Source organism: Mesitornis unicolor, unplaced genomic scaffold (genome assembly GCF_000695765.1).
Source record: "Mesitornis unicolor isolate BGI_N332 unplaced genomic scaffold, ASM69576v1 scaffold25915, whole genome shotgun sequence".
Classification (NCBI taxonomy): Eukaryota; Metazoa; Chordata; class Aves; order Mesitornithiformes; family Mesitornithidae; genus Mesitornis; species Mesitornis unicolor.
Window position 1 is genome coordinate 6,636 of NW_010186537.1, and position 15,516 is coordinate 22,151.

Below are 15,516 nucleotides of genomic sequence, written 5' to 3' on the forward strand. Positions count from 1 at the left end.
AGGAGTTCACAGCAAATCACACCTTTTCTGACAGCACATCAGCATCAAGCTGAACGAAGTTAAACTACAGCTCACCTGAGGAGTCTCTGCAGATCAAAACCAGGACTTCAGCATTAAGCCTGATCCTCTGCCAATGAGGGAAGGCCAGCGGACTCCTCTGGGCTCACCAAACCTCACCTCTGTGTGTGTTACTGCACGGTGCTGTGGGCCATAGTAGGTGTTATGTGAAGGTGTTACTGGCTGCAGTGCTGCTATTGGCCACCAACTTTGGAATTCCAAGCTTTTTATTTGCTTTCTGGATTTTGCAGGGGAGCAGCAGCAGGATTCCCCAGAACAGACTCTGGTTATGAAGCAAACCAAGAAGTGGTTGCATCAGTTTAACTCTGCTTCAGTCTGAGAACTGACAAAGAACAGGACACGGGGGAAATGAGTTTTACATGAAGTGCTATACTAACAGCAAATTCTTAACTACACAGAACCATTTCACCTTTCCAATACTGGAGGAGTGCTGCAGCCCTCCTTAACCCACTGCAAGTCACTACTTTGGCAATCCACAGCGAACATCTAAGTGTCTACACTTCCTCCCCTTTCTACCCATTCAACCCCTACTCATAAACCCCACTAGCACACACCATGCCAAAACAGCTGAAGTTTACCTGATGTGGTCATTTCTGCTGGCTCCACAGGTGGAATGACAGCTGAAAAACTGCCACGAAGGCCACAGGATTGTGAAGGAAAGGAGGAATTTCCCTTGACAGCTTAGGGGATAAAACCAAGTTCCTTACAAGTGAACTTCATGTGCAGCAATGGAAATAAAGAAGTAGGCTAGGGAAGGAATAGACAGGTCTAGCAATTTTATACTACAGTTACACATTGTGCTCCTCAAAGATCCCAGCAGTTAACACTTCCACATTGTGTGCCCCCAAAGCCTCTATTCCCTCATCCACCAGCGGTGTCACATTTTCTTGGATAATGATGACAGTATAAAAGAGAGCTATAAACCTGTGGAGCAGCAGGGATTTGCACCATTAGCAGACTTTTTTTGACAATGAGAAAAGCAGCTGATGCAGGAGCCTTTCTTTGCTGTGCTGCTGTTCTGGCACTCCAGGTACGTTGGCAGGTTCCTGTTTATCCCCAGGTTATGGAGAACTTCAGTGCTGCTTAACTCATTCTGCCGATAAAATTCTGCCCTCCCCTTTCATCATTCACAAAAGACTGTAGAATCCAGATCTGTCAAAGGTTATTAAGTCTGTCATACTGGTGCTAAACCTGGAGAAATATGAATTACGTGCCAAGAAGCATTACCAATTAAATTCTGCTACAGCTATTTTGTATTTGGCATTAGAAAGAATGATGCCACAGTACAGCTAAAAATGTGTGAGCACAAATTATTACCCCGTACACACGCAGTAGCCCCCAACAAGCTCACAGCGAGCACTTTGCCCTGTGGTTAAGGCTGAGGAAGAAGGCAGGAGAGCATCTAGACTGCAGATCTCCTGAGTTTCCATGACATGATAGCTGCTGCCACTCCAAGCAATAGTTCACCAACACATATATAAAAGCTGTGAACATTTTGGAGATCAAAGTCTTAAGGAGAACTGCTAAAAATAAGAAAAAAGCACTATTTCTGCTATGAGAAAGCAGCTGTTAAAGTTTGTAAGAGAAGAATTCCTCACTCAGGTAATCTGTTCCTGCACTTCTCAGGGTCAATGGCTGTATCCTCAGTGATACTTACTGCCCTGCTCTATGCCTGTAGCCTTGTACAACCTTTCTAGGAGCAATCCCATTGCACTTTGCTACCCAAGTGAAAGCCTTCATCTAAATTTTGAACGCATATAGAATTTCTGTTGTCATAAGCTATACCACTCTTCCAACATAATTCCTTTTACATTCGCAGTCTGAGAATAAATGTGTGAACAGAGACATGCTTTGGTGTAACTCCCTTTCAAAAACAAGACCAGCACAACCTACAGAAGTTCTTAAATCACAAAACAGAGGTAGAAGCTGAAAAACAAAGAATCCTGTAAATCCAGCATGAGGCCAGCTGGCTTGGCAAGAGGAAGCTTTGTTCACAGTAGTTCACATGAAAAAACCAGGCATGAACTGAAGTTAAAATGACAAATTTTATGGAAAAAAACCCTGCAACCCAAACCAAGAAACACCTGTAACTGGAAATATGTAAACATAAAAGTTGGGAGAAACTGTTACTTGAGGTGCTTAAACGTTTTTCTGATTGTTATGATTAAAAAAAAAAGGAAATTACTTCAAAATCTGAAAGACGGAAAAGACTTCAACAGAAGCTTAATCTTTCGCGGATGTGAAACTCTGGTATCACACATTGCACGTGTCCGCTTTAGAACCCAGTCGAACCACACTTCATACTGCAAACTTACCTTCTTCTCATTTGTTTAAAACGCTCGGCAAACCTGGAAGCACACGATGCAGCCAAACTGCTTATCCAGGTGTCTAGGAAGTCATATAAAGCTCTCAAGTGTTGAGTAAAAAGCTGCCTTGACCACGGTCTTTAGCCAGCCACTGAAAACTGAGCTGGGTATCAAAAACCCAACTGTAAGCCAGGCAGTGTCCACCCATGGCTTCTTCCAGCACTAGCAGGGCAGTGCTAAATGCAATAATGTGAACTTGACACAAGAATCCTGAGTTCATCTGCAGTGGTGAGGCCAGACAGGCTTCATATATCCAAAAATATCACTTACCTTACCATTGAAGATCTAGCCCAAATTAGACAGTACGTATGTAACTTACGCAGAATAATTTAAATCAGCATTACTAAAATTGCTATTAACTTTGTTCTGCATCTTTTCTTACCATCGTATGTGTGGACTTCAAAAAAAGAAGAGCACAGCAAGCCATCGCCTCTCAAGAAAAAGAAATAGCAAAGCTTAAGACAAGGACAGCCAGATCTTACCTCTGAGGTTTACGAATATCCCAGAGTCCCACACCTTCTTTAGAGTTGGCAGTAGCCAGTAACCTGGGTTCTACTGGATTAAACATCACACTGTGAAAGGCTGATGGGTAGTGTGCCAAGCAGAAGGGCTCTGTTGAAAAAGGTGAGATTTCAGACATAAGAACAAACACCGCACACAACGGTTCGATGCCATGAGCCTGGCAGCTTCATATGGGAACAGTTTGACAAGATCTGAAGATACAGAGATGTGATCAAACCATTTCTCAAGATGACGCATCCAAAACAAGATAAAAACCGAGGTTTTCAAATCGATCCACGTGTACCCAAATACAGAAAAGGACACATACTGGATCTCAAGACACCGTTGTGCTTATCAAGAGTTATCAGTTTAAAACTAGCCACTTAAAGATCAAGTATTGGAATCTTCTCAAGATCCATCACCAAATGGTCACATAGTAAGGACTTCACACGGGGGGCTTCTGAAAGTTTCCTAGCAATATATACCTGGATGCTTCCAAAGCCACTGATGACCACCCCACCTGTAAATACAGCAGCAATTGTTTATGTGAGAGAATTGTATTATAAGTGAAATAACTTTGTTCAGAGCTCAGCCTAAAACAAGCAGCCAGCTTGTGCAGGAAAGAGCCTGTCACCTCCTAAGTGCCACGCAAGCCGCTGTGCTAGACAAGAAGGGCGTTTCTCTTGCATAAAAATGTTGACAGTTGGCTTTTGCTGTTCACAGAGTTAAAACATGCTCAGCCAGACTCCCCTGCAATAAGACTGTGTTTGGCCTGCTACTCTGCCCTATTTATTCCATCATAATGCTGCCTCCATGAAGTGGGGAAAAGCCTTGACTCTATCATCCTTCCCTGTATCTTTCTGCTAGCTTTATGTTTTTAGGCACAGCCCAATTCTCTTTGTTGTGTGTATCTCTTGTGGCACGCTGCCACTCTTCCACTCAACTAAGAAACCAGAATCAAGGCCTATTTTGAGCCAGGGATTACGCCAGGCTTCTCCACTCGCCATTTGCTGTGTTGTTCACATGCCTGGGAGACTCTCTTATTGCCCTTATTCAAGATGCTGTGTGCAGGCACCCTTAACCCTGCAAGCACCTCCAAAGTACCTCACTTTCTTTCCTCGTATCTCTCACTAAGACATAAAATACGGTTAAACAGATAACCCTCCCAAATTCCCGATACCTTCTGAAACTACTGCCCATCAAGCAACTGAGACAAAAGTTAGGTTGAGCTGTCCTAACCCATCTGTATCCTCCTCTCATGCTTTACTACAGACATTTTGACACAGGGACTTTCTTCTTTAGCATTCATTTAGTAGTGATCAAAACAAAGGTCTCTGGCCATGGCTGAAGCTCCCTGGTGCTATTAACTGACATAGGAGGCAGAGGAAAGGAAAGCAAGGTAAAGGAGCAAAGTTTTGTCCTGCCAGCCTGCCCAAAGTCTTTAGAGATTGCTCTTGGTCTGCCAGCAGTTCCAAATCAGGTTTAACACCAAAACTGCCCTGCGCTTGCGTTATCACATCACATCCCTGCTGGGACACAAAAGGCTGTGTCACTAAAACGGCAGCGCTCACTGAGGAGCAGTGGCAAACAACATCGGGCTGCCAAATAAAGGAACTGGTTTTCTCAAGTAAACTTTTAATCTGGGTATGTTTAGTCAAAGCACAGTCAATAATCACCGGTGTTTTTCTTCACCCCTTTATTATAAACAGCCTGGCCTGGTACCACAGTCTTCCTCTAAGATACGAGAAGTTGCCTTTCAGCCTGTCAAATTAAAGACAGATTACAGGAGCTGAACTAATGAGGCACTAAGTCACTTTAATGAAAAGTAGGAGGATTACGTTTTTACTGTTCTTTATGCTCATTCACCGTTGTAGCTCATACACTGGAGTATGAAAATGTTTCTCAAGGGAGCAGCTCAACACCACCTCTAACAAAAATTAAAAGTGGGTTTATAAAAATTACTGCATAAATCACTCAGCAGTGAAAGACAGAGAAACAGAAGAGAAATGAAACTCATTTTCCAGCTTCTCTTAATGCACTATTTTAAACTAGGAGGCTATTTGCAAGATCTTAATGAGCTGGCGACTCAGGGTAACCTATACCAACCATACACGCTGGCAGGCACCGTGCCTGTTCCCATGACAAAACCCTTGCAGACAAGGGATTACCCCAGTGACAAGCACTATACTGTAGTAAACATTGGCAACATAAACGCTGACTCAGGGCTCCTGTATAAGCACACGAAAGCTCTTTATTAAAAATTCGGAGAACCTAAGACAACACTCCAAAAAAGCCCCAAACGTACCACAGCCAACACTTCTCCGCTCCATTTGCACTGGTACAGCCTTCTCAAAGTGTCAGCAACAGTGAAAGCAGCAGCAAGGCTTCACTCCAACAAAGGACAAACCTCATCTCGTACCATTTCGGAAACTCAGCTCAGGTTGCACATTAGCTCAGATACTGAGCAGCTTCGTGCAGATGCATTTACACATCCAGTCCCACCCACTGTCAGCAACAGGGAAAGGCAATAAAGGAGCATTTCACCAATTCTAACTTGGCAATCCTATTCAGTGTCTGAATTATCACCTGGGTATTATGAAAACAGGAAAACAGGGATGCAGTGACACTTGGTAAATTAGTCACATCAGACCAATTTGATCTGTTTTTCTGAGATAGTAACCAACCTTTTATACAGGGCAAGAGTGGTACATCTAATGAGGACCAAATTCACATCTGGTAAGGTAGCGAGTTTAGCTCCAGGCAGCTGGCATTAGCAAAGGGAGCTGCACAGGGTAAGGAACTGGCTGAGAGGAAGACAGGAGTTCACTGTGGAGTAAGGGATATCTGAGCAACAGGGAGGTTATCAGTGAGTTCCTCAAAGACTAATGCAGAGAATAGACATTATACATACTGTTATTAAAGTCTGTGATGTACATATACTGAGTGTGTGCATCGTTTTTCAGAGTGTTTTAATAAAATTACCAGAAGGGAAAGTGATAAGGGGTGTCACAAGTGCACAACAGAATCAGAATTCACAGTCAGAATCAAGCTACTGAAAACTGAATGCATTTAGTGTATTTAATTTTTATTTATACACAGGCAATATCCTTGGGGTCGGGAGGGCATCAATAAGCAATCTACTCCAAGTATTCTGGTGGGACTTACCAAGAAAGACCTAATTCTGGTTACACACATTCAGTACAGCTCTCATGATGCTAGTGGCTCCAACAGACTCCTATGAGACTGTAAGCTACATCTTGTTTCAACTTTCATTTCCTAGTCAGAAAGGGGCAGGAGCGCATTCTAGAAAAGTTATCAAATTCATTAGGGACGGAAAAAGCTAATTTGGGTAAAGAGCAACTTGGATCCAACAAAAAACGTGCACAAATTTCCACAAGCTGAATTTCAGTGCCATAAACAACCCTGCTGTAAGACTGGTAAAAACTACGAGTTGAGAGAACTGAATTTAACCAGCTTACAAAGAAGAGGAAAGTTTATTTTGGCTATGATGGAAGGGAACCAGATTCTGCACTCCTGCAGGTCATTCAGTTTTAAATTCTCTCTTGTGTTCCTTAGGATGGGGTAAACTCACAACATCATTTACTGAAGTATTCGTATGCTGAAACCCAGTTACTGAAGTATTCCTCTCCAAATTCATGTCACTACAGTTCTAAACTGAGACTCTTTAACCTTAAAAGTGCAGCTGTAAAAACACAAATCGTAGTGTTGAGAAGCTGCAGGTTTGTTACCTAAATCAACAGTACTCAGTTCTGCTTTAGAAAACAAAGATGGAAGTAATAATTCAACTTCCCTGTTATCACATAAAGGCTTCAATTTTCCATACAACCAGAAAACACTACACAGAAGAACAAGTCTTAGTACCACTGAAGTATATAAATAGCTCTGGAAAATTACTCAAATCAAAATAGCAGCTTTCTTAAACATCCAAACATTTTTATTCCAGGCGGCAGACAGAAACAAAACCAAAATGCACATCCCTGATGGATTTCAAGTTTAGCAAGATGCTTTTTCTGAAGAAACATGCCTTCCACTGCTTCCTTACTCGAGTTAAAACCTATTCATGCCAAGCTCTATGCTACCCTGCGCTATACGCTGGTCCTTCATGAAGTCATTTAAGAGAGTAACTCTGAACTGTGAAGGCCAGGGCTTGCCTATCACCAGCCACAGGAATTAGGCCTCACTTTCACCCTTCTCCAACTCTCCCTGTCTTGACTGCCCCAGATAAACACAACTTTTCCCTTCCCTGGCTCGCCCAAATTCTTCCTGAATCAAAGGTCTTTTCCATCCAGAGATCTCACCTCCATGGGAAGACTCTCGGATGTCCCAGATAAGAACCCGTCCATCATCGGATGAACTGGCAAAGATGTTGTCGTTCACTGGGCTCACTGAAAGGCCGTACACTGCATCTTCATGGGCGAACACGTCCAACGTCTCAGTGCTGGAAAAAAAAAGACAAATATTATCATTCTTTCTCCTTTCGCTGTTGTTTTAAAAAGCAAAGCACTTACAGCTTGATCTACCTAGCGATACTTAGTGACAAGGTGTCATGCTGCAAGGGGAAAAAATCCACAACAACAACCCGTCAGACCAAAACCCACTCAGTAAAAACTGCAGAAACTGCAAGATGCTATGGAAATCATGTTGTACTACATTAAGATTAGGAGGAGGTAATAGAAAAGAGGTCTTGAGACCTGTGGAATCAATTCTTACTGCTTAATGTAAAAAGGAAACCAAGACTGAAGTAGATTTCCTAATACAAGCTTCTGTATCATCCAGAAGTTCAGCTGAAGCTCACAAAGGAGCACCTTTCCAGCTGTCTCTTAAATAAGTCTTCTCGGTTCTCCATGACAGACCAGCCTTACACTTTTTCTAATGTAAAAAAGCAGCAAAAAAAGAACAAAAGTGCCCCAAAAGTACCCAGATTTCAGCCTTTCCGCAGCTATAAAAAAGAAAAAGCCTGCTCTCCACTCTTAAATCCCCTACTTTTTAAATCATTTTAAAAAGTGAGGAAATAGCGGAGAGGCCAATAGCTAAAATACTAAGACAGAAGATTCTGGGGTTGTTTTATTTCTTTGACAAAGCCCATTCATTTCTTTAGAGAATACACTTTGTATACAATCCCCATACCTGAAGGAAACTCCACCCAAGAGATCCCATGGAAAATCAATGTTTTGCAATTGCTGTTCTTAGTGACAGGTCATTAATTCTGTCTCAAGGACCATTAACAGGCCAAAGAAGCAGTAACAGAAAGAGCCATTTCGAAGTACGAATAAGCAGTCGATAGACCAAGTGTTATCATTCAAGAAGCAGAGTAACTTCCTACAGAAATCAATCAGAACTCAGAGTGCAGACCAGTAAGGGCTCTTACAGCAGATCATGCAAACAGCCTTAGAGGAATGAACTGTGTGCACTGCAACTGGACTTGGCATATCTGAACAAACTAAAAGAGACCCTGATAACAGAAGCACATTAAAAATACACACATATAAAAAAAGACCTGTTAAAACATCTGAGCAAGCCATAGCAAGCAAAAATGTTTTACATAAACAACTGTCAGGGACAAAAGTCTTGTGGAAGTTTGAAAAGTCAGAACACAACAAACAGCAGCATCTAAAATGTTGACGTTTCCATGTTTAATTAAAAAAACCCAACCACACAACAAAAATCAAAACACCAAACAAAAAAACAATCCTCCCAAAAAACCAAAACCCTCCCAAACCAAACAGAAAATGTGCAAAGCACGCCCCCAAAAAACCCCAAAAGGCCAAACCAAAACCCCAACCAAACACCACAATATTACTGAGGAAGCATGAGAAGAGTAAGACAAAATTACTTTTGCCCAGCTCTCCTGTGAGATCTACACAAGAAGTAGATCCAATAATGCAAGGCAGATGCACACTGACCAGTTCAATGCAAAAGGCTTTGGACAAACCTAGCAAGAAATACGTCCAAATTATGTTAACCTAGATTTAGGTGACTCAAAGATTTCAGGTTTTCTATTTCTCTGTTCTTGTATATATCTCTTGCTGCTTTTTCTTTCTACTTGAGTTTTTGAGCTCATGTTATTTAAACAGTCAATAGAAGTTATTAGTACAGAGTAAAACTTTAACTTCTTAGTTGTTCTACTTCGAAAGCAGTAAGCTCAAAAGACATGATATGCTATCTAGAGAACCCAAATGTAACACACTACCACTGGTGTATTAATTGTAGCTTGACTAACAGCCTAATCTTCACGTAGCACAAGAAAAGCTAACTCCTAACTGGTGTGCAGTTTTGGTAAAAAGGAAGTATCAAAATAAATACGCTTCACATTGCTGTGGAGAGTCAGGCAGCCGCAGCCAAAGATTTCACAGGTAGGCAGACAGCCCAAGCTCTAGCTATCTTAAATACAAATAAGGTCAGTGTTTTGAAAAACAACTAAAAAAGCCCGTATGTGCCACAGTACTTGCATGTATGCCAGAATAATCTGGCTCTGAATGTCCTCAGAAAATGCCATGCTGCCTGCAGGAGAACACATGTATTTAATAACCATACTCCTGCCCAAGGTCAAAATGATGCAGATCCAAGTGCTTAAAAAATGGGGAGATGGGGAATACCTCAATCCAGATATGAATTTAGACAAATAAAAAGCATGTTTCAGGATTAAAAGACTGTGCCCTTCTACCAGACCATTAATTTAAGACAAAAAGTGCCTCTGGTGAGTTGACATTAAGGGAGCCCTTGAAGCAGTGGAAACACAAACCGTGTATTTACCTTTCGACATCATGGAGTATAACTTGCTCATCATTGCCTATAAAGAGAAACAGAAACACTTAACATCATGTTCCAGTGGTTAAAAAGCATTAGGATAAAAAAAATGAAAACAGTTTGGTTTTACAGATTTTCTATTTTGAAAACAAGCCAGAGAAGCAGAGAGAAGACCCTTTCAGCTGCCAGTGCTCAGCCCTCAGCTCAGGTACGTGAAAGGCTCCGCGTGACGTTTCCAGTCGTGACCACATGTACCAATCCATTCCGCCTGCCACTGCTCAACAAATACTTTTACTTAACTGTGCTACTGATTATTCTTTGTCCAGTTTGAGTTGGAGTTTTGGGGCACTTGCGGTAAAGAGAAGAATATTATAAGAAGTTGCAGAACACCTTGAACTCTCATGCAAATACACCTTTCCTCCTGCTCAGAGGGCGAAAAGAGATGGCATAAGCAAAATGCACTGAGCTCCCAAGCCGAAAGCCCACAAAGCCACATTTTCATGCTCAGAATGTTTCTGAGTTGTGATATCAAGTTGTGAAGCTTTTCCCATGCACCAAAGCCAGAAGTTCCGAAGGAGGAAGATTTCACGTTACGATTTGTAAGTGTTCACTTGACACAGTTTTCCCTCATCCCATCACATTTAAATTCGTGTGTCCAACAGAAGACATACGAGCAAGTTTCTCTTTGACTAATGAGGTGCGAGATTCTTCTACAACCACTTGCTCTTTGCACAGGCTCCCAGTTAAACTGTGCCAGCCCTAGATTACCCCAGTAGCTCATCTTTTCCATGATACAACAAACAGGTCGCTCATGTCTAAGTGTCCTCTGGTCATTAATTGCAATGGAAACTGTCCATTATACATTACAGGCAAGGTTTACACCTAGTGAAACTACTCTAGTTCCTACATACTTCACCAGGGACAAACAAAGCCGGGTTTCTCTGATGACAAAACTCCCTCCAGCAGACACTCCTGCTCCTCACCCTCCACACAGTAAAAAAGCAAGAATCACTTTAGATACCTGGCTTCAGGCCTCTTGTCATCATGGGAGCAACCTTCCCTTCCATCACAAGCTCCAAAATGGGCAAGAAAGAACAGAAGAAGGGGGTGTGTGGAATAACCACTGCTTCTCTCCATTCTGTGTGTGGCAGGAGGTGGTGGTGACAAAAAAAGCTACCACAAACTGAACTGTTGCTTTTGCTGAGGATTCCTCCCTGAAGAAAATGTCACTGCTGTTCAGTCCAGTAGGGTTCCCACTTACAGTGTTTTACTTTAAAAAAAACAGAGGTCATTCTCCATTGAGAATAACTGGGTTGTAACTGTATATGCAACTCTCCCATTTATAATCTCTCATCTTTTGATAACTGCAGTTACTTCTTGTCTCTCTGATCACTGTATCTGCTATTCCCTTCAATTATACCTGTGAGAATGAAATACTGCAGAGCACGTTCAGAGGAGCACAGTTAAAGTGGCCTAAACCCTCTGTCACATCAGGCCTCTAGAGAAACAAATTCAGTTCCTTGTAGGTTTATTTCAGCTTTTCATATACCAAACATTAAGAGCAAAAAAACCAAACCTCTATGCAGTTTACTAAGGAGCAATTTCTCATTGCAAATGCAAAACACTGTCCACTCGGTGCCTGCCTTCCACTTCGTAACTGGTACATGTGGTGCATGCTACACGTGTGCTCCTTCAGAGCAGAGAGCTTTGAAATTCCTTGGATGAAAATCAATTTGTACTGAAGTGGAAAATCCTCCCTCCTCTGCTATCAAGAGCTGCTTTAGGGAAAGGTCTTCAGATCCTAACTCACTAGATGTTGGCAGCTTTATTTACAGAATGAACTGAGCTCTGTGTGCCTTGTGATAGGTTCCATACTCTCATTTTTAGGGTTTAAGTATTCTGACTTCTATATTTTGAACAAAACTCCAACTTCAGTACTGGGGGGATGACAACCAATAGATCTTTGCACCCACAATTCTCTCAGACCTTTAAAGAATCTCCCAGAACACTGTTGAGTGAATAAATATATTTAGCCCCATTTTACCGACAGAGACAAAACAGATGGCACATCTAGGCCATGCAGCAAAATGACTCTTTACAAGGGATCTAAGAGTCAGACTCGCAGCCCTTGCAGATGAGCTCTGTGAGTCTTGGTGGAGCAGCTGAAAGAGTTCCTGACTCCTCCAATGGAAATAATTTTTGGCAGAGGCATAGTGCAAACTGGAGGAGGAAAAAGAGATGAGAAGGGCCAGTTTGTCTGTGCATCAGCTGTCACAGCTCATCTAATGTGGCATGTTAACAAAAATCCACCATAATCAGTGACGTAAATCTACAACTGCAGGTGTTAACTGCAGTGACAAGGTACAGTCAAATCCACTTTGCTGCTCCTCCTGTGAAAACAGCCGCCTCCTACAGCAGGCCCAGTGGACAGAGGGCCGAGTTGGAAATTAGAAAATACCATTACAGCTGTTCCAGCAAGATTTGGCACACTTCATTCCTTGAATATTCATATAAGGTCCCATTTGTCTGAACTCAGCCTAAAGTAAAAGACACCAGCCCAAAATTTCACTGTAATCATTCATTTGAAGACAGCATGGACTGCTCTCTTTGATAAAAGAAACTGCAGTCCCCAGAATCAAAGACAGGCATCACTATTAGACATTTGTGGGGTTTTCTCCACCTGAGATGCATATCTGAATCATTTAATCCTTAAAATCTGACATCATCTTAAGCTTTGTCATGCCTTTTTTCCTAAGGGATGTCGTAGTTTTAACACAGTGTTGAAGGACGGGAAGCTTCCACCATTCATGCTAAGAATCAATTTACCACACTGGTTTGCGGTTCACAAATCTTGGTTCACAAAGGTAATGAAGGGCTCTGAGCAGTCTCATAATACCCTAAAATAAGTCTAGCTGTATGTTGGACATACTGATGAAAGATACAAACTCCTGTCCATTCTATTATCACAGAATGGTTTGGGTTGGTACCTTCGTGTCAGTACAGTAAAAAATGACACTGGCTGCATTTTGACAGCCTTGTACCTTTTTCTTCTCAATTCAATTTTCGTCCCTACTTCAAAAATAAAGTGGTGAAAAGCACCTAAATTCTAAAGACTATTACCCCAGAAAAAGTACATGTCCAATTTCCTCATATTAGTCTTAAGACTGAATTCTTAAGACTGAATTCAACTTTCTGCTAAAAAGGGATTTATATTTAAAAAGACGAAGAATATCAAGGCCAGTTAGAGTCCAATGTGCCAAGAGTTCTAAAAGGCAGACGTATGTCTAGTGAGGACTGAAATGAGGTCTGAGAAGCAGCGATCCACCAATAGATGGCAACAGCCCTTCATTAGCCATCTAAGGGTGTGTTAAAATCAGCTAGGAGCAGCAGAGATTTTCAAGCATCAGGCTTGAGTGCCAGAGAGGACACAGGGGCTGGTCTCAGGGAATAAGAGAGGGAATAAAGAAAGACCATGTTCCACAATGTGTAACACAAGTAGGGGCAGACAGAAGTCAGGATTCTCATGAGAGCTCGAGACAATTCACTGACACCAGTGTCTGAGAAAAGGTGAACCATCACAACATTGAAAACACTGTGCTAGCTAAAGAATTCCCTGTTCCCAAGGAACCTTCAGCTGCTGCTGAACGACACCTTCCAGATCCTTAGGGGACTACAGAAAACACCTTTCATGTGGGGCAGAATCTCACTTGTGGCTTCTATTCTAAGGCATTCACAATGCAAACTCCTATGAAATCAGGGTGCTCTTCCTTCCTTACCTCCGGAGAACACTTTTGTATTGCCACTGTTGAAAGCCAGGCAGAAGATATTAGAGTGATGCTCTCCTTTCAGCTGAACTGGTTTGACTCTTGAGTGGATGGCTTCTTCCATATGCCAAAGTAAGACCCGGCGGTCATCCCCTCCTAGAAGAAAGCAAGGACAGGTACATTACTGCCTAATCCATATGGAAACTGATGACAAGTTAATTAACTCTGCAGTTATTCATAAAAGGCTTTGCTGAAACCCTAATTAGCATAAAAATGTTATACCTCACAAGGGTTTGGATATACAGATATACATTCAGATGCCATGCAGTCAAGGTATTCAATTAATGTTCAAGAAAACAGAGGAATGAGCAGGGCAAGTCTGGATTAAACAGCGGCCATTCTGCCAGCACAGTGACAACCCCTAGCAACCAGGAGACTCGGAATTGTACATTTTTTAATGTAAAATTCTGTGGCAAGCTGTAGACGAATTACATGCTAAATTAGCATATGCATGTTGGCAAAGTGCTCCTACACCAGCTCCGTGTTGCCAGCATCACTTATGTTATTCATGAAACAAGAACTTTTTCCTCCTTTCGCCAACAACTGCATCTCCTCAAGCAGCCTTTGCAAAGCCCTCACAGCACAGGCTGGCTGCAGGACTGACATGTGCCCAAAAAAAGACTTTACTGAAGCATTCAGCCTCCAGCATGGACAGTTATGTCTTGCCTCTAGATCTGCAATAGTTAACACCGACATTTCTGAGGTGAGCTTCTGACAGAGATTAACTAGAAAAGAAGTTCAACTCTCCCTTGCTTCACAGCTTGCTGTACTGCTCCTTGCTTGCCTGCAGTTCTCAGTTCAGAGCTCTGTGTGCAAATAAATTCAAGTGCCTCCTACTCTGTCTAGTAAACAGATGAAATAAGTATTAGGTGCTGTTCACACTTCAATTGCATTAAACTTATTTATTAGGAAGAGCAAAAGTTCAAGACACTATTGTATTGGACAGCACTTTCAACATCAGTTTTGGATGGTTGTAAAAATCTGAATCAAGCTTCTTCAAGTCAGACTCAAAATGTTTTTGGTGTCTGTCTTTAACAACAAAGAAAGGAGAACAGCATCACAAGTCAGAAGCGCCACCAGAAACACCCCGATTTCAATTAAAACATGTTACTACTTCTTTGCACGATCAGAAGCACAAACATCGTGCCTTCCCAGGTGCTATCCAGAAGGAAGAGGGCATGAAATGGAGGCAACAGGGAACAGAATAAATTGCAGTTGGTCCGTGGTTTACTTCAAGAAGAGGTAAATACACAAATAGAATTCATGACTACCGTTAATCAGATTTCTTAAAACTGTTCCCATCATATGATGCTATTAAGAAGTTTTCCCACGGAACCGAGTTATGGCAAACATCCTTTAACAGCCTCTCAGCCTTTAAGTCGCCTAACAGATCTTTATGACAATCACTTCGATAGACAGCACAGCTGCATGTTATGCTTACCCATGCTCCATGAAATTAGTTGTGGATTCCTCCCCCTGGTTTTGTGCTTTACAGAGCAAACAAGAATAGACAATAAAAAGATTTGTGATGCATTTGATAACTATCGAGAATGAGAGTCAAATGTGATGGGTCCAGAAAAACTCACAGTAATTTATGGTCAGCTGAACTGATGGGAGCTTAGACTCCTTTCTGTCTAGAAACAGGAAAGAAAGTTGTATTTGCATCCTAGTGACTGCAGATGAGATGCACTAATGAGGAGATAGAGATACATGATGGCTGACACATATGACCACATCAGTAACGCTAAAATCAAAAAGTGACGATTGTCACACTTAAAGTGGATACCTTCCAAAACTGCTAACAGCCAGGTCCTAATGTTATCATTACCTGGCAAGCAATTTAAGCAACATTTAAGGCTGGGGAACACCGGTACAGCTTCTATCAGATGAAACTTATTGTCTTTCAAGACTTCTGTAAAAGACATTTCAGGGCAAAACATAATAATGTTCTGTTGTTAATTGTCACCACAGCAAACCAA

General features: G+C 41.8%; 1 protein-coding gene across 1 annotated transcript; it reads right to left on the reverse strand.

The window, feature by feature from the left end:
* Nucleotides 1–866: 866 nt before the first annotated feature.
* On the reverse strand, nt 867–14,982 carry LOC104541196 (DDB1- and CUL4-associated factor 5-like). The gene is made up of 6 exons (XM_010185185.1): nt 14,979–14,982; nt 13,490–13,633; nt 9,720–9,756; nt 7,265–7,404; nt 2,927–3,056; nt 867–1,002 (listed from the first exon to the last, which is right to left on the reverse strand). Exons 1-6 carry the CDS (start codon nt 14,980–14,982, stop codon nt 867–869), a joined length of 591 nt encoding a protein of 196 aa, XP_010183487.1.
* Between the last annotated feature and the right edge of the window lie 534 nt (nt 14,983–15,516).